The sequence below is a fragment of the Aythya fuligula genome, chromosome 7, assembly GCF_009819795.1.
Source record: "Aythya fuligula isolate bAytFul2 chromosome 7, bAytFul2.pri, whole genome shotgun sequence".
Lineage (NCBI taxonomy): Eukaryota > Metazoa > Chordata > Aves > Anseriformes > Anatidae > Aythya > Aythya fuligula.
In genome coordinates this window covers 19,327,094-19,351,197 of record NC_045565.1, presented here as the reverse complement: position 1 = coordinate 19,351,197, position 24,104 = coordinate 19,327,094, and the positions used below count along the sequence as shown (strand labels likewise).

General features: G+C 43.0%; 2 protein-coding genes across 2 annotated transcripts in view; one reads left to right on the top strand and one right to left on the bottom strand.

Moving 5' to 3' along the window:
- Positions 1-14,136, top strand: part of DRGX (dorsal root ganglia homeobox) — a 45,396-nt gene extending 31,260 nt beyond the window's left edge. The window contains exon 7 of the mRNA XM_032190778.1: positions 13,577-14,136. Coding sequence (XP_032046669.1) covers positions 13,577-13,665 — 89 coding nt within the window. The 3' untranslated portion in view covers positions 13,666-14,136. The remainder of the gene's footprint in view (positions 1-13,576) is intronic.
- C7H10orf71 (chromosome 7 C10orf71 homolog) lies at positions 1,484-20,433 on the bottom strand. Its single transcript, XM_032190774.1, has 3 exons — positions 20,067-20,433; positions 9,077-9,242; positions 1,484-7,275 (listed from the first exon to the last, which is right to left on the bottom strand). The coding sequence occupies exon 3, from the start codon at positions 7,097-7,099 to the stop codon at positions 2,465-2,467; it is 4,635 nt and encodes a 1,544-aa protein (XP_032046665.1). The 5' UTR covers positions 7,100-7,275; positions 9,077-9,242; positions 20,067-20,433; the 3' UTR covers positions 1,484-2,464.
- Positions 20,434-24,104: the final 3,671 nt, after the last annotated feature.

The window sequence follows — 24,104 nt, the reverse complement described above, 5'->3', positions numbered from 1 at the left end:
TCATGTGTGTGTGTGTGTGTGTTGTAGACTAGCAAAATGCTGGCCAATAGTATGATCTAGGCCAGAGACAGGTTTGCTGATGGGTTCATCCTCAAACAGAATCATTACTGAGTTGGGACCTGGCGCAACACTTGTATAACATCAATCACTCCCTGTGGCAAATCACTCTGGGGACAGCTCTGGATATATGATAAGAAACCTATTCATATTTGTTTTCAAAGTTTCCCAGTTCTGTGTTTGTTTCATTTAGCTACAAATTCTTTAGGACAAAACTCCCTCTGGAACATGTGCAAGTTCAGAGAGCCACTCTGCTGTGAATGCAGCTCCCATAAGCTAACAGAAAAGATTGGCCAAAAGTATTTGGTATCTGAGTCAGGACTGGCTCCTCTTCAGACACCCAGGTTTCAGTTTGCCTTTACAAGAAGTGAAAAATGCTCCCTGATTTCCTAACATACCTTGAAGTAGTATACTGGAGGATCCCACTTTCCACACTAAAAGAAGAAACTCAAGAGCAAAGAGTGCAGAAGGGTAAGTGTGCACATCTACAAAATGAACAACGGTTAATCAAACAAAAGGTTGGTTTGTTTGTTTGCTTTAATGTGGTTATATGTTTTGTTTATCAAATCACCATTTTTTCATGTCTGTGCACAGATAGTTTGTATCCATAGTCTCCCCTTGGACAGCATGCTTTTATTATGTCTTCTGAGCACCTGCCTGGTTCTTGACTTGTGGCTGTTAAGGGCATTTCCATTTGTAATATCAAATCAAAACCATGGCTTGCACACTCTGCTAGGGTTTCAGATTACATAGTTTCTGTCTAAATGTACCATGGAAAATTTCAATAAATCCATTTCTCAGTATTTTAACATGATGACATTCTGCCCTACGCTGGATAGGCATTAGACAATATACAGTGAAAGCTGGTAACAGTACAACAAAAATGGCCCCATGTCAGTTTAGTAAAATATTTGTGACCAAAATAGAAGAAAAATATTCATAATAGGTACCATTTATCTTAACATAACAGCCTGATATGCGATCCTTATCCCTGAAACACTCCTGATTTTCATTCTTCTTTTTTATTTCTTTCAAAATGAGCCATCACAGGGGAGACTGCATTTTCTGAATTCCAAGTCAAAATTGTTTAAAAATTTTAATGTCTGCAGACATTAATGTCTGCTCCTTTGAACTCCTGTACTTCAATTTTAATTAGAGAAAACTATTCAAATGAAATGGAAAAAAAGGGAAAACAATACTCCAAATTTAGATATTTATAAGCAGGCACATTGCATTTTTCACCAAGGTTCTTCTATTATCTATGATGATAAAGAAGATCTTAAACAAAGACGAGTTATAGTTTGATATAGAGCTTTCAAAGAATAGTGATAATTCAGAGAAGCACTTTTCTAGAAATTAGTACTTTGGATGTGTTGTATCTTTTTTTTTTTTCCTTCTTCTTCCTTTTTTTTTTTTTTTTTTTTCTTTAAATCACAGACTGCATGAGACCAAAATTAGAAACAATATTTTTCAGGTTTTAAAAGTTAGCACTGTATTTCAGTGGGAGCCTAAAACCAAACCAAACCAAAAAGCATTTCAATTATAATAAGCAAAAGTCTTCTCATCCTAACAAAAAATTAAATAATGTTAAGGGATTTCATTCAGCCTTGCACCTTTCCAAAATATTTCAGGCCAAGTATTGAGATAAGTTGAAGTTTAAATTTGCATTATAAATAACCCCTGACTGTAGAAGAGCATATTTGGAGATTATCAACAAATATAAAGAATTCAGCAGCTTGTTAGTGGATATTGCAAAGGTATATGAGAAGTCCAGAGCAGCTGCAAATGTATTCTGGTTGTTTAAATGTTTCTTTGATATGACTGCTGTATAGTGCATCCAGTATACAATCTTCTTGTCAATAACATCTGGGTAATCAGCGTGTGCAAAAAATGACTCTCAGGTTTATCATGGCATATTTGTAGCCATAGGCTTTCCATCTGTCAATACACTTTGAAGGCAGGGTGTGAGGAAAGTTTGTGAGATGCAGAATCTTTCCTAGGTCTCATAGCATGGACAGGATGGTTTCACAGGTTTTACTTTCTGTCATACATCATGCAACCCATCTGGGCAAAAGGACTCTTGCTTTGGCAATCCCAGCCACTATAGTGGCAAAGCAGCAGCAGCAGCAAGCAGTGGCTTCATACTGTTGTATTCATTTGTTTAGCTGGCATTGCCCCTTTATCTCACTGATGATTTGGGGCTTACTCAGTTTCACACTTCTTAAGAGTGATCATCACCTCGCATCTTTCAACACGGTCAGCTTTCATTTTCCTTCCCACCCAGACCACAATGAGGTTCAGAAATATAGTGTTGTACAAACATAAAATCTGCATGTGCTTGTGTGTGCGTGTGTCTGTCCAAATGGATCTTAAAAACACTAGCTGGCATGTTTTGTTATTTTGGTTTTCAGGATACCCCTTCAGCAACAAAATCATCTAAATCAGTGAGGGTCACTAGGTCTGTATTTGGGGTTGGGCTCATGTCCTTTCCTAAGTGAACCTGAGTTTCTTCAGCATCTTGGCCATAGGAATAAGAGACAGGTTCAATATATGGCTGAGTATCCACAGCTTCAGTGCCTCTGTAGTTCTGTTGGCCATCTTCGGGTGGTTCTCCTGGCACAGCTGGCATTAACCATGTAGGTTCAGAGAGCTGAGAAGGTGACTTCAGCACTGCTACAGATGAAGCTGGTAAAGGCAACACTCTAGGGTAGGAGGCGTAGGGAGAATTCCTAATTTCTGAAGAGGAGGGCGGGTATAAATTCCCTTCCAAGGAAGGGACTGAGACTTGAACATATTTGCCAGTTTCTGGGTCATAAAATGTCTTCAAATTAACTTCAGCTGGTAAATCAATTACATAGTATTGGCCAGAGTCAGGGTCTTGGAGGAGTTTACGCTGGGTTAAAGAAGGTGAAGGGCTTACTGCTGATGCAACAGTGGGTCTTCCTATACTGGTTTCTGTAGGAGGAAAAGCTGAGTGAGGGACAGGATGGAGAGGGGAATATCCCAGGGGTGAGGGAGATACTACTGCCTGTCCAGAATGAGAAGGCTTTCTCCCTACAGCATCTGTATGTTCTGTCTGATGTTTTTTCTGCTGCTCTTCCATTTTCTTTCTCCTGCTTGCCAGCTTTTTGGCCCGCCGCAGTGCCTTTTCTGTTTTTGGTGGCACAGCGGGAGGCTTGCCTGCTCCTCTCTCCCCAAGTCCCATGAGCTCCAATCTCTCAGCTTCCCCGGCAGAATCAAGTAGATGTCTCTGCATTGAATCAAGTATCTCTTCTGCAGACATATCTGCTTGGCTCCTCAGTGTCGTGTTCAGCAAGGCAGGGTTTATAGCATCCTCTGTTTCTCCAAGGCTAGAAATTGTTGGTTTATCTGATGGTAAACTGGCAACAAGAGAGTGCATCGTGCTTCCTGACCTGGGGCTTGTAACAGCAGAGCATTCAAGACTGTCTAATAAAACTGACCCACCTTCCATGTGTGGGATATCCTCTAAAACTTCATGGGATACAGGAGAATATATGTGGTCCTCTGATACAGAGCCAGTCACAGGGGAAATTGTCTCCCTAGTTATTATTTTTTTCGCACAAGAACCACCTTTACGCTTAGATAAATGATGGTTCTTAAAGTAATTTGTCTTTCTTTCTATGGGATAGCTGGGGTTGTTTTGTGCTTGGTCATTTTCCAGACCCAAATTTGGCTGTGTTAAGCTGCGTCTTGCCTTCCTAATCTGGGAGTTCTCTTTACTGCTGCAGACACTTTCCTCATTCATTTTCCCAACTTTATTTAACAAAGCACACGTCTCTTCATCTTCTTCCATCAGCTTCCCTAAAGAAAAGCTCTCTGTATCTTCCAGAAGGTTGGGGTCCAGTGTTGCTGAAGTAGATCCAGACTCACTGGCATCTCTCTCTTTGTCAGTCGTGCCTTCCCTCACATTCTGCTGCCCTCTGCGCCTCAGTGCCGACCAGCCTCGCTCCTGGGCATGCAATGTGTCTCGGGGCTGCTTGCTGTGTGCTGCTGAGGATGCAAATCTACCTTCCATTTCCTTATAACTGCTGCTCACTGTATCGTCCAGGGAAAAGGACCTGAACAGGGGCAACTTGACAGTCCTTATTACCTGAGGTGACCTGAATGTGTTATCTTTGATCATAAACAGACAGGGTTTGGATGAGCTTGAAGATGGTTGTGTTTGTGTCTCCTCAGACCTTGGGGTGGAGGTGTCCTTTATGCTGTCAGAAGCAGAATCCATGCTATTGACCTCTTCCTTCTTCTCTTGCCTTATTTTTTCTTTCATCAAGCTCCTTTGTTCATTCCCAGTAACCCTACCCTCCCTACTCTCTGCTGCACCAGTACCAGAGCTGATACAAGCATAATATTGAAGTTCATCTTCCCCAGCTGCTTTCACTCTTCCCTCATGGCTTTTCTTACTGTCTGCACTCATTTCACCCTTAGTCCTCTGGCTTTCTTGAAGACTTGACTTCTGTATCAGGGGATCCAGTGGAAATGGCTCCTCCTGAAATGGCTGCTCTACTGTGGAGACAAAAGATTGCTCAGAAGAGCTAGGGCTTCTTTTGCCTTGTGCTTCATGGCCACTGACTGCCACATTGCTTTGGATGTCACTGTAAGGCACATCCTCTGCTGGTGAGAGTTGGCTTGGAAGGGTTCTAAAAGCAAAATTTTCATTCTGATGACCAGCCTGTCTCTCAATTTCCTCAGCTCGGAAGCTGGGTTTTTGCACAGGTTGCCCAGCTGTTGTATCTGTAGTGTCTCTACTGTATGCCTTCAGTGCTGGATACGGCAGACTTTTTCTTAAATAGGGTTCTTCTGATTGATGCCTGAACATCTTTTCATTATCCCTTGTGTTTTTAACCAGTTCTTTGTATTTTGAATTATCTTGCTGTAAATTGTCTCCAGTTTGGTGAAATAAAAGGTCTGCTGTTGTCTGGGGTGAACTCAAAGTCAGGTAATTGTCTGTAAAGTGTCCAGTTAAATCAGTTTTATTGTCATTTTCATGAACACACTCAGACAATGCAGAAGTTATATCACTCGACTCGTCTTTCTCTGCAATATTTTTGTTACTTATTTCTTGCAAAGTTGATGATGAGGTATTCACTTTTATATTCTCCTGTATATTTTCCTTAGTCTTATTTTTATTCTCCAGGGCCCTTAACATAGGAGAAGGGGTATAAATGCTTTTAACACGCTTACGCACATCCTTCAAGTTGAATAACAGACTTGATGCTTTTGCCTTGTAACTATCCCGAGACCTGTAATCACCAAACCCGGTCGCCTCATCGTCCCTCTCTGCCACGCTGTCAGTGGGAGGAGGTGTCAGCGGGATCAGCTCACCTTCCATGGGGTCCACCTCCTGCTTTGGTGGTATGATGGGTGTTAAGAGTTCGGTGATATTGAAAGTGGGACTGGCTGATCCAGGGGAGTTTGCCTGTTTATCCAGAGGAGTCACATCCAGATCAGGTTTGGCTCTGGTCGTCTTTTCAGACAATGAGCATGTCTCATCACTGGCTGTGAACTTCTCCTTTGAAGTCTGTCTCCTCTCATATGCCTCTTTTGTAGTCCTTGGTCTCCTCCAGGGTGGACAGATGGTGTCCTGTTGGGGACTGATGTCTTCCTCTTCAGTTAAGGTGGGTGGGTGTACTCGTGGAGGTGGGACAGGTGCCTGGGACACAGGTGAGGATGAAACGATCCTGGAGGACACAGACTGAGGTGAGACGGAGGCCTGGGACAAGGCAAGGGGGGAAAGTTGCACTGGCAAGGGGGGCAGTGGTACAGGAGGAGCTTCACGGACGGGGGGTGTTGGGGGATGGCTCTGCTGGGTGGGAGCTGCAAGAGGAAGTGCCTGAGGGACTGGGGGTGGCCGAGGAGGACCATGGTGCACATGGATCCTAGGTGGGGGTGCAGGAGGAAGAGCAGCACGAAATTCAGTTCCTGAATGGAGGGGGCCCTGAGGTACAAATACAGCTGGGAGGGGAGTGCTGAATGCAGTTTCTGGTGGTGGTGGCTCCATCTGAAAATCCTTCTCCTGCTTCTTGGCAACAGTGGTCTTGTCAGGTGGCAATTTATGTTCACTTGTGTGGGATCCTTTACTAAATGGTGCTTCTTCAAGGTATGTAAGACCTTCCTTTTCTGTTATTAGATCAACAAATTCCTGTTTTTCAGTCAATTTTTTATGATGGACTTTCCATGATTCAAAAGCACTATTCTCACTGTGAAGAAAATTGCCTTTTTTTGCTGGCTCATTAACTTTCACATTTTTGTTTTTCAAAGCCTTTTTAGAAGAACGGGAAAAATTTGACTTGGCTATTTTTGACATCTCAATCAGCACAGGATAATAACCATCAGAACCACAATAACTCAGATCTATTTTATTAGGTCTTTTCTGTGGCTCGTGTTTACCAGTAAGGCAGTGGCTGTCTTGACCGTCCTCAGAAAATTCAGAAAGTTCCTTGTGAATGCTCAAAATAGCTGTGTCATCCCCGCAAGCCATATTGTTTCCATGATTTAATTTACTTTTTTGAAAGCTATTTTTAATGGGCTGCTTAATGGCTATCAGGGAACCTCCTGACCCTTGGTTTGCAGTCTTATCAAATGTCTTAATCAATGAGGACACTTTTGAAACATGTTTATTGTTCCTTGGACCAGGGACTGGCAAACTGAGCTTTTTCCTTTCTGTGCCAAGGGTATTATTTTTAGCAATCTTTTTCTCCTCCAGAGCATACTTTGGTAACTGCTGGAATGTTGAAGCCCATATTGTATGTTCATTGTTTCTTGCTGTTAGCTTGTTACAGCTTGCTGTTAGCTTGATGGCATGGTTTAATGTCCCTGGATGAAATTTAGCAGAGAACTGGTGGGCAAGGTCAGGGGAAATGGCAAGATTTGGTTCATTGTAAGAGTCTTCAAGTTCTGCCACACACAGACTTCTGAAAGCCCGGTCTGTGAGGCTGCTCACCTCTCGGTCTGCATCATCCAGAAGACTCCCAATACTTGAGGAGTCACTGTGTCCTTCTGTATGTTTCTTATTTCCCTGCATTGTTCATGGGAGTCATGAATGAATTATCCAAATGATTAATTTCAGGTATCAAGCAGGCAGATGACTGTGTTGGGTAGCTCCAGTCGTTTGCGATTTACAAGCATAAGGGAATTCCTCCAGACAGGGCTGCTGCACATTGATTCATCTTACAGAACAGGTGAAGGAAGCTTTCTCCTCTGCAAAGCCAAAAAATATGAATTATCATTTTTATACAGCAACACTATTAGACAAATAGCATTTTCCAGATGTACCAGTCACTGACTAATTTGCTCCTACATGTGTTCTAAAAAAAGGCTAGGAGTGCATTAAACAACATGAAAAACAATAATTATTTCAGTCAATTCAGGTAGCTCACAGTAGATAGCTTAGTTATTGGAAAGTGTCACTAAAAATTATTTCACATTAGATTATTTACTCTAGTTCTTAAACAAAGACTTAAGAGCCAAATTTCAAGTACTTTCCCTTGCATACCTCTAGCCACTAACACTTCCAAGTGCTGTGCAAGTGTTTGGCTAAAGAGGTTGGCCTTTTTTTTTTTGGCTGAAAAAAAAAAAAAAGTAAAACAGTAATGAAAGAAAAGAAAACCTATTTCAACAAAGAATGTCACAGTACATCATTGCACACTATGTCTTGAGAAAAGAACTTCCACATGTTAGGCTGGAGCTTTCCTGTGACTTGTACCCTGAGCACAGCCCTTGCTTGAAAAAGTAGAATGGCACTGCAGCTAAAGCATAAAGAATAATAAAAAATATTTTACTGTTCATTAGCATGTTCCAAGCAAATATTGCTGAGGTAAAATGCTTTAGCCACCCATATCCAGATATGGTTGGGTTGGAATATTGAAACTGAAGAGCCTGCTAATATCAATTTAGCCAGCAGAAGGCAGGAGTGCCTAGGGGACTCTAGCAGTCCCAGTAAAGGAGCACAGAGAACATTTGGTTTCAGTTCCAAACAGCTGAGAGCAAATAGTAACCCATTCCACATAATTATAAAATAATACAGCCTTCCATTAATCCCTGGATACAATGTGAAGGCAGAGCCCACAGCAATATCTATCTCCACATCAGCCTGAAGACAGGGTGGGGGAATCATTGGATGGAAAGAATATAAGCAAAATAGACCCTTCAGCTATACTTGAAATGTACACTCTAAAACCCTTTAGAGTTTTCTCTCTAAACTCTTTAGATACTTATTCCCACACTCAAGGGCTTGAACAGGCTATTGACTATACGCTGCAGTGAAACTTACTTTAGGAGCACATCCAAGAACAATGTAAAACCCACTCCCTAAAGAAAGTCTGATCTGTATTTCCATTTCCCAGTAGAATTGCCTCATTAACTTGTGATGATCTGAAACAGCGAAGTTCACGTCTACAGTAGCATCCAGCTTCTATACAGGTGGAGGTTGTCCCCATCTACACTTTGAATCTACTATAGAACTGAGTAATGAAATCCAGATTTCAGACCCTCCAGCTGTCCAGGTCCACAAATTTCACTTTATCATGTCTCCATGCGACTCTTGGAAAAGGCATCTTTTCCCAGTAATGACTCAGTGCTAGTCCAAGTATGAAAAGTCAGAGAAACCAGGCTTACTCAGCTGAGATAACTCAGACAGTTCTTTCTTGAAATGAAAACACTCCTCACCTTCCTTTATTATTAAAAAAATAAATAAATAGGGCAACCTATTTATAAATTTAAATTATCATAGTGAATCTTGATTCTGTCCTCCCAGCCATACAATTCCAATGACCTATGCAGAACTACAGTAGATTTACACCAGAATAAAACGAGCTTAATAGAGCTTCTCCATTTTACGTTTTACAAAGATTTTTCAAAACAGAGCTTCATTTTCCCTACCATATATACATTTTTGTGTATAATGCAGCAAGGAAAAAAAAAAAAAAAGACCAGAGAAAGGCCATCCTGCTCTTGGCTGAGATGCTTAACTCTTACATGAGAGGGAAATTCAGGTGCATACCTGCCATGTAATTTTGCTTCTCAACTCTAGAACTTCCTCTCATGCTTGTATTTGGCTTCATCTCTGACCATCTTTAGTGAGGAGGTAAAAACAGTCCAACAACGTAGACGTGACAGAAGGAGTATATTGGGACGTTTCCAATCTTCAGCATTTTTGATCTTGAGTTCTACAGTTCAAAAACAAAGACATTTGTTTGCACAAGCTGAAGATTTTCTCACATGCTGTACTCATTCATTCATTTGTTCATTTACATTTTACAACGATTTCAGGAGTGATTTACAAAATTTCTTACCAAAAGAGACAGGTATCCATCCCACACTGATAATTTGAGGGTTTGGTACCTTGTGGAAGGCAGTCAGGTTCCTAACAGACAACAGTCAAACAACCTTCAACACCCCGGTAGCCTCACCAGAGACCAGCTGCCGAGTGAGCAATGGTTTCCCAGCTGTCTTCCCACTCCAGAGGGTGGGTGATTTCTCCAGGTTAAAAGGAGGGATTGGGCCACCAGATGACTTCTTTCCTGCTGTTCTCTACCTCCCAGCTGTGCTACCCTTCCAGAGGGACTACAGAGGAAAATGAGTGCCTCCATTCCAGCTGCATCTGACTTCCTACTGCCAGCAAGGACAGACAGATGTCCATCTGCTGGGCTGGGAACTGAAGCAGCTGAGACCTGAGAACCCTTTTTTTTTCTGCCTCTGTTGTAAAGAAGACCAAAGGTGGACAGCTGGGATGGTGAGGGGCAGTAAACAAATCATCTTTTTGCTTCTGCACTTGAGTCAGAATCAGGAGACGCTAAAGGAAAGTTCAGCTATGGCAGACACACATTGCAGCTGCCCATTTGCTGGGGAGACCCCCAGGGATTTCAGGCTAGCGTGTCTAATACTTGCAAGACAATAGTTATTTCCTACAGGGAGAACTTCCTGGCACTAAGGTAGTGCAAATGGGACATAGAAGTAGGTAGTGTAGATTTTCCTGAAGGAAGAGCCTGCACTAAGGAAACGTCTGTGTCAGTCTGCAGCAGTCAAAACACACTGGCCAAAGGGGCAACAAAAGCTTGCCTGCTGGGATGGTCTCCTACACCTTATCTGTGGAAGGAAAGCTATCTCTGTTAGTCTAAGGACAAGCTTGTATCAACTAGAACTTTTCACAATCTTTTTAAGATTTCTGGGGAAAAAAAAAAAAAAAAAAAAAAAGGTAGAAGCAAAGAAATACCAAAAAATGCTACATTTGGTTGTAGACAGATGTAAAATGGCATCCTCGCTGCAGAGATGTGTACTTGGTTATCTCTTTGCCCAGAGATTAAATTACAATTTTACTGCTTCTGTGGTACTCTTAACTGTGCGAAGCCAACACAGCCATGGGAGCATGTGATTATGTTCTGGCACACTCATCAACGGAGCTGTTGACTAAATTCCAGTGGCACAATGCTTATCACTATTTATTGGTGGTGATGCCTGAACTAGGAGGAAGCTTGGCTTTCAGATATCATGGACAGAGAGGTCTGAAGAAACATCTTGTCCCTTGTAAACTGAGAACATTTGCTGAAAAGTGAGTAGGGTAACAATAAACATGGGGATTGTGATGTAATCTCAGCAATTATTTTCCTAGATGGAGTCACTGTTACAAAAACAACTCAGCGCCACTGATTAAAGTAGAATAGTGACTGTCACTGTCTCTGAAACCCTTGTGAAGATCCTTGTCTTGCCTGGACATAACATTAGCACTTGGGCAGTGTAATGTTTCAAGCTGGAAAAGATGTACCTATACCAAGTGTTCAAGATGCAGATCATTGTAAGGACTGAATTGAAATAGCAGGACTGTACTGGTCTAACTATTCCTTATATTTGTATAACATCACCTTCCAAACTGCTGGGCAAAGAAAGCTGTTTATAGTTGGCTTAGTAACCCAGTAAAATCACATTTCCCTATCTATTTGTACAAGTATGGAAGCCTGCAAGCAAAGTACAATGTCTGAATTTAGCTCAGGATTCATCTAGTTCTAAAATTTGGGATATGTGATTTTAGTCTATTTATTTTCAATATAGAAGAAAGCAAACCTGAACGTTTGAAACTGATTGGGAAATGCTGAGAAACATCTCAGGTGTTTGCAGTAGGCACCATCCGATAAAAGCTACTGGAAAAGCTTTGATGAATGTTCAGATTTCAAGGAGCTTAATCAGAAATCAAACTCCCTTCCCTTTTAAAAAAGAGGCTTTTTTTCAGGGGATCTCTTACATGCCTAGCAAGTTGTGATGAGGAGGTTAAGTTACAGAGACTATTCCTGGCCTGGCACAAACTGAATGTCAACTGTTTTCACTAGGCAGGAGCTGGGTGAACCAGCAAAGCTGGCTGCAGTGTGTGACATCAGTGCTGCTGCAATACAGAAAGGGATGGTTGGTTCCTCCACCCCCCTTGGGCTGGTATTTGGCTGAAATATTTTGCCATGACACATCGCGGTGGCATTTTGGCAGTGCCTTTGCAAGTTACATAGCAGTCTGAAGTCAGCAGCACTGCATTCCCCTTGAGGATGGGAAGGGGAGGGACAGGGAAGGAAGTTTGGTTGTATTTTCATCTTTGCGAGCTGGTTTCTTCATGTGGTGTTCTCTGCATGGCATCCATCCACAAGGAAGCTCAAAACCCAGAGCCCTGCAGTGACTGCTAGCTGCTTGGACTGCCAAGAGTGTGTGGGTTGGTCATACTGTGCTGCATCAGAACCAAGTATTCCCTCAGACCTGCCCTAATGCATGGGCATCTCCACAAACACTGCCTCTTCTGAGCAGTACTCAGGGCACATGGTCTGGGAGGAAGATTACAATGCCCTCACCAAGGAGCTGCCTGGCAAGAGAGACAGTGATATTCCATCCACATTTCTCTGAACCATCAGGAAAGGCAGTTTCTGCATAAAGATGGTCATAAGGTGAAAACTGTTAGCACAAGTCTCTGTTTCCCTCATTCAGCAAGATCACTTTCATTTATGCATGTGGTCATAATGGGCAGCCACAGAGAGCTCTCCTGCTCAATGGAAGAAGAACCACTTTACTGAAATAAAAACACCTGCTCCAGCTGATGGTGGATGGAGAACTGGGGCTATCTGGCTTATATCGAAGACCCCAAACACTGAAAGAAATGACTAGCACAGAACAAGGTGACTTCAGGTATTGTACCAACTGATCATTGCACTGAACAGCAAGGTGAGGGAACTGTGTGTCTGGACCACATCAGTGTAGACTGGGGTCCATTCCCCTTGCGGATTTGGCCCAGCAATTGTGTCTTGAACAGCTTGTCCTGGGCCAGAGAAGAGGAGACACTGTTCTTGACTTTGAGCCAACTTCTGTTCTCAGTTACACTGGTATAAATCTAGAGTCATGTTACTGACGTCAGTAGAATAACTGAGAACAGAATTGGTGACTCAAAATACATCTACTTCCTAAGCCCACACCAGTGCATTGTCCAGAAGGCTACATGAGTAACTGTAGCCACAGTAAAGAGAAATCCAACATCTCTACAGAGACAAACCTCGCCCCCATGTGGCATTCAGACCAACATGAGAAGGAATGGGATTTGGAACCTACACAGTTACACCGCATGGCTAGGCCACCAAATCATGTCCTCTGGGCAATGCTGATTTTCTAGCTGGCTTCCCTCACCACTGACAATAGCAGTGCATTTGTGACAAAGTAATATTGATCTTTTCTGCAATTATAACCAGACTATCTAGATCTAAGAGTGGTGTGGTAGACATTATTTAATCCCAGACTGCACCAGCAGAGATGGCTGGCACTCTGAATTGCTACCTTGTGGACAATGTTAGCATCTGGAAATGTGTTTGCTTGTGTGTTTGTGTGCATGTGCATGTGCATGATGGGAGAATGCTCTCATTTGGATTGTCTTAGAAATTTCACATAGAAAAAGATTCTGAAGAGAACTTCAATTACAAATTTCACAATTTTTTACAATGTCTTTTAATTTCAGATAATTTTATTATTTTACCTTGCAGGCCATGAAAAGTAACATGTAATATATGCCTTAGCAGTTAAAATGGTCTATTATTACTGTCATTAACTCAGAGAGGCCAGGTGTTATTTCACATTAACTGAAACTATTCATTTTAAGTTCTGCATCAAACAATACTCTGTTGTAATAGAGAGTGTGATCTTGTTTTGAAGTTTTCCTAAGTAAATATTCCAGATGATAATAAAAATCTATTCCAATTATCTTTCTAGAGGAAATATTGTTAAAATGGATATGATTGTGATATTCTTTGTTTAATCAAAACATATTTTTCTGAAGAAAAATATTTTTTTATCTCCCAGCGAGCTCTTTTCAAGCTGGTGCATTTGTTTTTATGGGAGCTGGAACTAGAGGCTCATCAGATTCACAACTGCAACCTAGTATAAGAATGGATAGTCACTACAATCTAGTAGAAGCATGAATGTAAAGAAGAAATATATGTAGCTGGTGACCATGTGTTATGTATCCTGCTCTGTGTCCTATCTCCAGAGGGAACCTCTTCCAGGCCCCATCTGGAATGCTTACCTCTTCCATTCAGACCGCAAACCTTCAGCCACTGGAAGATGAAGACCTCGTGAAGAAAAATGGAGGGAACAGAGACTCCTTGCAACAGCCATGGAGAATCATGGCCAGTCTCTCTACCTTTCCCTTTCTGGTTCAATGGCAAAGACCCAACAGTTATTTCCAGCTGCTCTCCGGACTGCCTTTCCCAATGTCCTCCAAATGCCCCATCCTGCCAAGAGTTCTGTCAAGTCTGGAAGAAGGAGATGTCTCTCAGAAAGGGTCGTGTTTGGACTGAGGCTTCCTTGCCACTCCTGCTTACTTCTTCCATTGCCTGATCCCTACCCACTGCCTTTGTAGAGTCAGTAACACACAGAAAGGATGGGGGAAGTCAAAGGCACATAGTACATGACTAACAGAGGCAATGAGCAGGTGCAGCACTTGGGAACAGCACAACTCTGCAAGAATCACAAGGCAAAGGCATGATGCTTCTCCCATGACTTGAAGTGAGCACAGACAAGTGACATTTAAGCAACTGAACCCAAACAGTGCATTTGTTGGCATTAAATGTCTGACTGGAAAAGGCCACTGTCTGTAACTAGGTCAGTCATTATACACTGAGATATTTATACAGCTCCTCAGTAATATGGTACATGTACACCTCATGGCTATTTATCCGTACAAATTCTCCTGCTGCAAGCAGGATTTATGTCTCATTTACACATCAGTAGCAAAGACCCTGCCTAAAACCAACTGATTTGTCCAAGTTCAATTAAAGCATCTGTGGTTGGCCAGGGAACCTAATCTATGTTTTCTGAATCCCACAAGAGTAGCTTAACCTTCAGCAGTTAAGGTAAAAAATGTCTCCATACTGCCCTTTGTGGAGTGTGGTACTTTACCATAAGACTCTTCAAGAGCAGGGAGGAAGCTTTATGCTATAAAACTCTTCAGCTGAATACAGTGATGTAGTTTGGTATTACATTATATGGTGGAATCCATGAAGATTTGCAGGTGACCGACTTACTGTAAAGCCCTCAGCTTCTCCTCAGGCTCCTGACACATCTATCTCTTTCTGAGATCATGAAGACTCAAACCTTCCTCACCAGTTTGAAGTGATGACTGACATTGCATTGGTACAGCCCCTCCACAGAGCACTGACAGGATTCTGGCTAATGAGATAGGTATTCACCTCCTTTCATTTACTCTCAAGTGCGTCTTAGAGGATGAAAGCTTGTTTTTACTTCCTGAGTGTAGGAAAGGAGATTTTCCCATATCAGAGGGAGAGTTTGAGTGCTGCAGCATTGCAATGGCTAGAGACAGGAGAGGACAGGGAGGAAGGGAATTAGAAACATGGACAAGAGAACAAATGCAATGGCCTGGTTATCTTGTAAAGGAGTGTGCTGGACAGTCCCAGCCCTACCCATGAGAAAATTCTAATGATACCAGCAAGTGTCCTAGACACAAGAGAGAACCTGGTGTATTCTCCTCTGTGACCTACACAAAGAAATCTGCAGCTTGCATCCAGCCATGCTGCACTTCTCTCTCCGGGCTGGGGAACCTGAAACCACCCCCCACTTATGCTGGCCCTCCCCTCAGCCCCAGCACACCGATACCATCTACACTCACAAGTTTACACTTAGACCATTTAAGCCTCTTGACAAGGAGAGTCTGACCCACACCCACTCACTCAGGATACTCACTCAAGAAATATAATTCTTGCAGAAAACAAGTTATTATTATTCTTTTACTTGTGGTCTCACCTACTCCTTTAATATATATATTCTGGTTATTTGCAGGGTTTGGACAGGGAGTTTGCTGAATCTATTTTCTATTAAAAAAAAAATCAAGCCATCTGTAGGTTCAAAATTTTTTCAAGTTCTAAGTGGCTTTATGACCCACTGAATTCCACAGGATTTAGGCACATGCAATATCCTGAAATACCTAGCCTGTGTTACCAAAGAAACTTTCCAGATACATCAATCTTGACTTTGGAAAGATGCAGAACTTTCTAAAGATCTTGTGAAACACAGAACTTCACATACTTTTACAAAATAAAACTTCTAATCCGAAGCAGACATCAGGATTTACAGTCTAACTAGTTTCAAGAGTTAATCCAAAACAGTTTCAGGAGTTAATCTAAAACAATATGCAACACGTTGTCCCCAGAGTCCAGTGCAACTAGTAGTATCCCAGAGAAACACACATTCTGGAAGACACACCTAAACATACAACAGGAGATCAGAGGGGACATAATGATGCATCGAGGAGCATGGCAACATGTGGCAGCCCGTGGCAGGCACAGTGCTTGCCCGTTGCACTCTGTGCCTTGCTACCCATGGCCGGTCTCCCTTGACATGCAGCTAAGGCAGTCCTTTTGGATGACAGGGTGCGAGTCACTGAATAAACTATCCATAACTGGATAGCAAGAATTCACATACCCCATTTCATTAATCTTCATACAGCCATGAAGCTAAGGATGATATTCATACCCTGTGAGCTGCCTAAGGACACTAAAGCCAAATCCAAATTAAATTTTCTTTACTCCAGATTTGCACCAGAATGAATTCACCAGCTCCAGTGACCCTTTGCTAGATTTACAGAAAATTAAGGCAGGGCCGGGACTTCATTAATACAACCTGTTAACAATATCCAGCATGATGCAAAATGAATCTAGAGAAAGAGATTTTGGGAAAGACGCTGAATTTCCAGGCTGTCTGAGCTCTGCCCTAGTAACATCCCTACAGACAGAATCAGACCCCAAGAGCTCAGATGGTGAACATCAGGCCAGCAGATATGGATTTGCACCAGGGTAGGGAAGAGAAAGTGGAAGCTTTTGTTTTCAAGGTTTTCCAGCTCAGGCTGCAGAAAAAGCAAGATTTCTTACTTACACCTTGCTGCAGCTTTCAAATGCAGTCAAGAAAGCCCAGTACTTGAGCAAGACACACGGCAAGCACGAACATACATGCTTCTGGACAGGCTAGAGTGTGTGACTTCAACACAGAGCCATCCATATGCTTAACGTTTTTCCTGCAATGACAAACTGCACCTCAACCATTTGTGATGGCATCAGAGGCATTCGAGAAGAAGGATAAAAGCTGTGGCCTGTCTTACCTGTGTGTGCCACCTGGAAGCTGGCTATCAGACAGCTATTCACATATGTGAATATTTTGAGAGGGCATAGGGGAGCCCACCCACCTGTGCCCCACGTAATATCTCTGAAGGCAACACTATTTTCCTTTTTTTGAGCAGCAAAAGCCAACCGATGGTCTCCTCCTGAATAAGATGGAAGCTCCTTCCGGTTCCCTCTTCAGCGTGAAACAGGGGTTCATTTATTATCCTGAGAAATGAAGACTCCCAGTTCCTATTCAGGCATTGATTCATTGCTATGGTTTAATGGTGTGTCCCTAAGGTACTTCCTCATTATTTTACAGTTAATGCGTATACTAAGATGTTTCTTGTTATTATCCTGTAAATGGATACATAAAAGAGAGAAAAAGAAAAGAAAAGAAAAGAAAAGAAAAGAAAAGAAAAGAAAAGAAAAGAAAAGAAAAGAAAAGAAAAGAAAAGAAAAGAAAAGAAAAGAAAAGAAAAGAAAAGAAAAGAAAAGAAAAGAAAAGAAAAGAAAACAAGAAGAGTTTGAAGCAGAATCCATCCTTGTTCCCCAAGAGAGAGGGCAATGGCTGTCTTGATACAGGGTAGCCCAGGGTAGTCCCCTCACTCCCTCAGCAAGCTCAGTGATGTTGTCCTCACACCTGAAGTATACCTCAACAGAACAGAAGCCATCAGAAGGGTGCAGAATTGTACAAGGGTCTGTACTGAAGCTGAAAGGCAAACCAAGCTGATGTTCAGGTGCAGCAGCTTATGTCTGACCCAGCTAATGGTGACAGAGGCATATCTGAGACTCAGGATCTGCAGTAGCTGTCAGCTGCCAGATACTGCTGACTACATGGTAAGGTGTATCCAAATGTTAACCACAAGCACCTCTTTTAGAGACACTCCCCAAACTTGCAGGTATTTTCATCTCTATCTTTTTCAAGTGGAAAGTATGAGTAAGGTGGCCTTTTGGTACCTGGCTCTGCCATAGCCCTGTCACAGTTCCCAAAACAGCTTCAGACAGTGTGTGTAAGCAACAGGGAAAGTACCCCTGAAACTATTGCGATGTATCTAGGTGAGAAACTGAAAATAAATATGCATCATTATTTGACCTGCGTGGCTCATAGGAAGGTTGGTCTGACTGTTACTAGATGATTTAGATTAATCATTAGTAGCTAATGCCTTCACGTATATCATTATTTGCAAGCACGGAAGATGGATGATAAGGAAACCCAAGACTATAATTAAATATCTGTTTTCTATGCCTGTCCAAAGAGGATCATTTGGCCAGGGAGAGGGAGACCCTGCTCCTAGAGAAGGGTTGTGCTCATAGATTCAGTACTGCCTCAGTTTCCCTGGGGCTGCCAAGAGACAGGAGTCTCAGCAGCACTCTCTGACCATACACACTTGAAAGCCATAAAAGCCTGGCAAGCAGCAACATAATCACAAATCACCAAGCTCAGTATGTGCACACACACGCATATACCTACTGATATGTATCGGCAGCCACTGACTCACCCAAAACCTTATGCAGGCTTTATCAAAGAGGCACAACATTCTCTCCAAGGTGAAGCTCCCGCACCAGTGTATACATGTGCCCGCACTACACTCCCCTTCACCACACACCTGTCAGCTGGCTCAGACTTGGCTGGTCCCAAAACAAGACCCTACCTCAAGTGATGCATGCTAGCTCTGAAAGCAATGAACTCACCCACTTTCTTAAGGTGGACAAGGCTGTGTGTGCCCCGGCTCCCCAGCTGCATGTAAGGTAGCACAGCCAAGCCTACAGCTAAAAAAATCACTTGCAGAATTTCCCTCTGCCAGCAACTTTGTGTGTGTGTGTAAAATCAGCTTGACTAAAGAAATGAAAGGCTGATGCAGAGGAGTGGTATTTCTCCGAGCCTGGGTCATAAGGTTAGTTGGCTTTTTTCCTGGTCTTGGAGGGATTTGCATTTTCCTTTGCCTTTTGCACAGCTCTAGTAATGCAAGCACAGACGAGACAAACATTTCAGAGAAGCAGATAGGATTAAGAAGCTACAGAGTGAAATTTCCATGTGCTTTTGCTTTGCATTGCAGGGACACAATTACACCTGCATGCCTCCACATGGCTGAGGCCTACAAGTACACAGGTGATTGCCTGTTACAGATGTTTTGCAAAGTAAGTTGGGAATATGCATGTAATTTAAAAACCCGTCCAGTGACATGCACAGAAGGACAGAGATTTAGGTGTATTGCGTCTCCTACATAATATGAATATTTAATTTGTTAGTATTTTCTACAAGTCTTAACCTCTAAGCAATTAACTGAGGGCATTTGCTTTTTACATGGTCAGTTCTCTGCAGAACTGGAGGAAAAGAGCCATGGGCTTTGATACTGACCAGAAAGCTTATTTCTCCTTCTTATCTCCTCTCACTTCTCCTTCCCTCCAGCTTTCCCCCCAGCAACTGCAGAACACCAGCAAGGGACCCTCTAAATGAGAGCTGCTATAAAGTCAGCCTCAGTAGGCTGCTTTGGCCTGGTGCTAGAATGCCTGTCCCTGTTCAGAGCTAATTGGATTGCCTGTTCACAGACCATTAAAAAAAAAAAAAAAAAAAGAATAAGGATTTGGATTCTGAAACTCTATTTCAATTATTTCTGTCATCTTGCTGCTGAGTTCTGCGCTAGGCTAACAACATGTAGTTCCTTTGGATGGCAGACTAAGAAGTTCTGTAACAACTGGACTCAGAAAAGCTTATACCATTTAAGAAATTTTCCAGTGATTAAAATTGGATACAAGTCATAGTCACAGTCATTTATAGTGACCTCTTAGCACTGCCTAGGTATTTGAAGTATTTTACTTTTTCAGGCTCTATAGCGTACTAATTGCTGTCTATAAAATATTTAAACTGTTCTCTTCCTATTTGTTAAAAAAAAAGAAAAAAAAGAAATGCCTTCACACTCCTACACAAATCACTAAAGTTTGTAGAAGTATCTTATCTCTAGGCAGTAATCATCTGGAAAATAAAATCAATGTATATTTGCTTAAAGTTGCTTACAGCACAATGTGAGGGACAATTAAATGGAGCTTCATAGCAATTTAGTGGTCTTTTAAAACAAAAATCATCCCCCTTTACCAAACAGTTATGTGTCATAAACAGTAATCACTGCATACAAATCTATATGTATGGCTCTTTCCATACACAGACTTTTAGAGGCAATCCTGCATTTCTGAGAGCAGAAAAGAGCTGGACAAAATGAAAGGACTTTCCACCTCTCATCCCTGAAGAAAAATATAAAAATGCTGTTTTATTTTTCTCATCTGATCAGTTACACATTCACACACTCAGACACCATCATTCGTCACCATTTCCAGGTTTTAAAAAATGCCCATATGCCTCCCCCTTACCTTTGGTGCTCCAGCTTCCCGATCAGGGGCAGTACAGTGCTGTGCTTTCTTCCTTTAAGTCAAAGCCCCAGCACATTTTACAGCAGTCTGCTTACTATTAGCACTTCCCATTATTTACGAGTTTCAGACTCTTCTTCTGAACATGGTTATTTTAATAGGAACAGTCACTGATAAAATAAATAAGTAAAAAATAAAAGTGGAGGAGCTAACCCTTGAGCCCTCACAGACCTGCCAGCCAGGTGAAGTGGAGTGAGCAAGGAATCCAAAGTTAGTAAAATGTATTTAAATAGTTATCAGGCAAGGGGAAGCCAAACGGAGATCATGGTGGGGAAGAGGCAAACATACGTATTGGAATAACCATGCGGTGTCAAGTAACAGACAGATGAAACAAACAGTCATCAGCTATTTTTACATTCAGATTCGCCAGTGGTAATGCTTCAGAGATAACTAATACAGAAAGTAACGGTGTGCGATTGGCTTGCTGCTGCCAGTGATTCAAGCTTGAAAGCACCGCATTTTTGTGTCTCCAGGTGGGAGTCAAAATGTTTATGAAGGTCACCATTAAAAATACCATACAAGAAGCATGGACGTGAGTAACACATTACTGTCCTACCAGTGCCTTCTCATAAATAGCTCATTTCATCATCAGGGCTGGACAAATGTGTCCAGTGTTCTTAGAGTAAGGACCCCATTCCACCCTCCTTCCAAAGCAAACAACACCAGCAGCCCTCCTGGGAGGCACATGCCAGCATTGGGTTTCATCTGGCAAACTGCAGTAGGATATTGAATAATAGGGGAAATATGCCGTGAAGTCGGCGAGCTAAGCTTTTGTACTGCAGATATAAACAATGGATTGCCCCCCGTGCCCTGCTGAGGGCACAGAGCTCCTTACTGAAGTCGTGGGGCTCTCCTGGGGCTCAGCATCACCCTGGACTTGAGCCACAGCCTGCAGCAAAATGAAGAACCTCCTGTGATTATGGCCCGGCTCCTGCTTCTATGGCAGAACAGGGCTCCATGTGAGCTCAGTGCTCATTTGCATTTTAAAAAGAGCTGCTAATTACATTGCTACAGCATGGGCAAGGCGACAACTACATGTATGCCGAATCTGCTGCCTGAGATTCTCCAGGCTCTGGCAGGCTTGGGATGACCAGAAGCTCCCTGCGACCCAGGAGCAGCATGAGCCCAGCTGCCCTTGGAGAGGCAATGGCCTGCCTTCCCCACAGCAGCCTTCAGCTTTGATTTCCTCACCTGGGAGAGGTGTATTGCTCTCCCCATGTATCCTGGCAGGAAAATGTTGCAAAGCCTGCTCTCCTGGACTCCTGGTCTATGCTTTTGGTGCTGCACTTCTTCCCCTAATTCATCCTAAACCAAACACATGCATTGCCAAACATCAAGACGCTTCTGTTATGTTTTGGTCCCAAACTGCATGCTCCAACAGCTCCTTATGCCCTGCACTGTTCCAACACTTACACGATGAGATCTGCTGAATGCGTGCATCACAGCACCTACAAGCTGAGCTTTCTGAGACAACTGCAGAAACATGGGGTTTGGGATGACAACAGGCAGCGGAAAAGCAGTTTTCGGGTGCTCACTGTCACGAATGTAGGCAAAACCGTCTGCATACGTGTGCCTGTCTCTCCCACACATTTCTGAAGAGGGGTGGAATGTATTTCTGGAATACTTGTGCTAAAAATAAACCCATCCTTGCTGTCTATGAAGAGAGGCAGGTATAGCCCGGGTTTCTGTAAGCCCATGAACTTGTGAACTGCTTAGAGGCTAAGGCACAACTAAAAAACACCCCATGGAAATCAATTGGAGCTGCTTGTACAGGAGGGTGGCTGGTTGCTTGGAAAAGCCAAAAGAGGCCTCTCACAGGAAAGCAGCTGGAGTGAGTACTACCCAGAATGATGAATGTGCTTTTCAGACTCCAGCTTTGAATGGGCTTGAATCTTGGGACAGGCATTATACTTGTTCAAATATAATGATAATAAATACATATATTTGCAAATTCAGTGCTCAGATGAGACTCTGGGATCAGATGGCCTGCCATTAAAATAAAACCACTTCTGGGGAAAATTACTGAATAGCACACAGCAAACACAACCCAGTGGCACATAGATGTTGTTACCCTGCTCCCAGGAAAGTTAGAAAGCAAAAATTCCTGCTGCTTCCTCTCAGTGAGTGTAAAGCAATAACATATCGCAATGAACTTTTGTAGACAGCTATTTGGACTGAAATTCTAAATTTATATGAAAAGAATATGCAATTAACACAAATATGTCAATGGAAAATGAATGTATGTAAGTATAATGAACTCCATCTTTCACACACAGACACACAGATTTGAGACTTGGTATACTTGGCAAGGCTGAGAATACAGACATGAATGCCTTATGCAAGAGAAGCATTTTTCAGGATTTTCTGAGTTATGTCCCACCCATGAACACTTTTTCCAGGGAAATAAAGGGAGTTCTGCCATGCTCAGAGAGCCAGGTTTCTACTTTTTTACCTTAGCTGCAAGTCCCAGAGAAGCAGTACACAGACCCTGAGGGTTCAAGGGACCAACCACATGCAAAAAGTCCCTGGTACACGGAAACCAGAAAGTGGAACTGATTATAAACAGAAATAAAAGCATGCCACCCTAGACTAGGAAAATACAAGCATCAGACTGCTTTGTTGTAGAAAGTAAATGATTTCTATTTCTCTTGGTATTAACAAGCAAGGGGCCTACTTAGTAATCCACCCGAGCAATGGCACTAAATTGAGTTTTCAGTTTTTTGTTTACAGCCCTTTTTGCCCAGCAGAGCAATACAGGTTCAGTCCTTACCTCGCAGCCACAGACTGATTGATTTGTTGAGGGCTACCACAGTCAGTGCAATAACTTGGTGTGGGGGCACTGGACAGACAAGAGCAGGGCATGGGCTGACCCAAGCAGCCCCAGGGGCAAATCAGCTGAACACACTTGACAGAAGTGGTGAACCGGGGACTAGAACACGTCCCGCTGCAGGACAACACTGGCACCTGCTCCACAGGTTGACCCCCAGAGTTGCAGGCAGGTATTGCTGTGCTCTGCCTGAAGACTTGCAAGGCCTACATTTCTCCAGGGTTGTTGCTAGCACCTGCATGTCTGCTTTGGACGTGCCCAGGAGAAATGCAGCATTGCAGTGCTGAGCAAGTAGTCATGGTGCAAACCAGGCACTGTTCCACCTGCGTCCTCGGGACAGCCCAAGCCCCTGGGGCTGATTACCAGCAAGGGGGCTCCAACTCCATGGGACGTGTCTGCATGGTGAAGTGTCTGCCAAATTCTGTCCCATTCCTGCAGCATGTCAGCAGCCTGGACCCAAACCCTTCCATGCTCAAGCTGATCTGAATGCATACCTCCTCTGATGATGGAAATACAGTTTCTGGGGAGAGGGTGCTCAATTTGTTCCTCCTCTTGTAATCTCTGAATTTACTACCTTGCTGGAGGAGATAGAATGCCTGATGGAAGTTGAAGTCATCAGTTTTGCACTCTCGTGTAGGAGGCATTGGACTTGCCTGAGCATCTGCACATTTTCTCCTATACAGGAAAGCACCACTGCTTTCTTCGGCAGCTGGATTTTGTGCAAAAGCTCTGGTCAGACCAGCACCACCCCCCTTCCCTGACTGCAGGAGGCAGCAAAGGCCTGAGGGTCCTGAGGGAAGAAGGTGCCTCACTATAGGTATTTTCTCACCCAGAAAGAAACTAGATTAAAGAAACATGTTCTGCTCAGCACCTCCTGTTACCCAACGCAGGTTGTGCTGCAGCTGGTATCATGGGAAACGACAAAAAGATCTCATTGTGGTTTTCTTTGCTGCATCCAGCCTCAATCCACATTGAGGTTCAAACCACCTTCTGTCCTGACAAACCCAGCAGAGCCCGTGGAGGTGAGGACAGAAGCGACCCATCCTGCAGCCTCTTCCATCGTAGCCATTTCTCCACCTTGCTAGAGGGGCTGTTTATCCTCACTGTGCAGAATTTGGGCGATGAGGCAGGTGTAGGACTCTTCCACAGCCATT